At 49.9% G+C, this 1,647-nt stretch overlaps 1 protein-coding gene across 1 annotated transcript in view; it reads right to left on the bottom strand.

The window, feature by feature from the left end:
• The window catches only part of LOC119429373 (tyrosine-protein phosphatase non-receptor type 7-like), a gene marked incomplete at its 5' end in the record, with an annotated part of 5,097 nt that extends 4,352 nt beyond the window's left edge, over positions 1–745 (bottom strand). Inside the window, 2 exons of the mRNA XM_037697015.1 lie at positions 266–454; positions 576–745. Of these exons, the coding sequence (XP_037552943.1) occupies positions 266–454; positions 576–745 (359 nt within the window). The remainder of the gene's footprint in view (positions 1–265; positions 455–575) is intronic.
• Positions 746–1,647: the final 902 nt, after the last annotated feature.

The raw sequence follows: 1,647 nt of genomic DNA, 5'->3' as shown, positions 1-1,647 counted from the left end.
GGGGCCACAGTTACTGAGAGCTCAGAGCTCCAGGGGCCACAGTTACTGAGAGCCCAGAGCTCCAGGGGCCACAGTTACTGAGAGCCCAGAGCTCGGGGGCCGGACATCCAGCAGTTCTTCTCATTAAGTTTTATGGTTCAGAATCTGGTTTTGTTTAAAAATGAGCCCACTGGTGGGCCCAACTGAGCTCACCCGTGGGCCTGATTTGGCCCCTGGGCCGCCCGTTGAACAGACCTGGTCCAGACCCTTTACGAAGCGGACCCACCTGGATCTCCATGTCAGTGATGGTGAAGCCGTCTTTCTCCTGGATGTCTTTGACCCTCAGTAGGAACCGACCAAACCGACTCCTCTCTCCTTCCTCCTCATCTTCCTCGCTGTGGCCCTCCTCCTTCTCGTCCTCCTGCTTCACCTCCTTGGTCCTGCCCCTCGGCTGAGGCCAGTACGGCTCACATTTCTGAAACAAACCAATACAAATTGTTTTTCTCCTCAGATCTCACTGATCTTTGGATCTCTGGACTTTAAATGTTTAATAAAAAAATGTCTGACAGATGATGTTGTAGCAGTTTTCTGCTCACCTCGTTGTTCTCCTTCAGTCTGGTCACCATGACGATGATGCTGCTCCTCTCCTGCCACACCATGTCCCAGAAGTCCCCCACCGTGTGCAGCATGGGCCCCTGGGTGGCGATGTAGGCCCTCAGAACCCCTTTGTAGCCCTGCAGGACAGAGAGACCATCAGACCCCACATCTGGAAACCAGTCGTGGACGACTGATCAGGAGCTGAAGAAAAACAACAGATTCAATGGGAACACGTCAAAAATCTTTATTTTTCTGCTGTTGTCACTCAGTCTTTTTCATTTAAAGTCAGCACAGACCAAAACAACTCATGCTGCGTTCACTGCACCTCCGAAAAAAGAGCACTTTTCATTTTGTGTCTTCAGCTTCACTTCAGTTTATACATAAATGACAAAATACTTGTTTCTAATGAAGACTTTACGCTGCAGTGCATTCTGGGTAACCAGTCTGGTTCTGCCCCAAACTTTCCAAACCTAAGTCGTGCTGCCATGTTGATTTTAGAGTGAAGACGTCATGACCTTTGACCTGCTGACTGAGGCCTGTAGAGTCTGAGATGGGGCTCAGTGCATGGTCTGACCTTTGGGGTGAAGCAGCTGTCTAAAATGTAGAACGATGGACTCTAAATGACCTTTGACCCTGCCCAGATTGACGGGCTGCAGCAGCTGCTTCTCTGAGGTCACTGCTGATGTCTTTCCATCTTGGCATTGCGTTGACACACACCTGTAAGCTCCAGATCAGCAGAACCTCCTGATAACGGTCAGTTAATCAATACATTTGTTGACACGGGCACGGTCTCAGATTAAACGTCTGGTTTTGATAAATCGACAGGGTGGGCTCTGATGTTTCAGTCCACCTGAGGGTGGATTTGGATCATTTAAGAACCTGGTAAGGATCAGATCAGGTTCTAGCTGAATGTGTTTCCTGAGCGTGGCAGATGTGAGACGTGAACCTCCTGAAGGAAGCGGAGCTTTAAAGGTGCAGCACCAGATCGACCCGTCTCGTATTCTGATGCGACAGCACTTTCAGTGATCGCACCATGACCACCGTCGCTGTGTCGCCTTGTTTTTGTGTCTC

Source organism: Nematolebias whitei, unplaced genomic scaffold (genome assembly GCF_014905685.2).
Source record: "Nematolebias whitei isolate Nwh7 unplaced genomic scaffold, NemWhi1 Nwh_scaf_696, whole genome shotgun sequence".
Taxonomy (NCBI): Eukaryota; Metazoa; Chordata; class Actinopteri; order Cyprinodontiformes; family Rivulidae; genus Nematolebias; species Nematolebias whitei.
The sequence above is the reverse complement of the archived record's forward strand: the minus strand, read 5'-3'. Positions and strand labels throughout refer to the sequence as shown.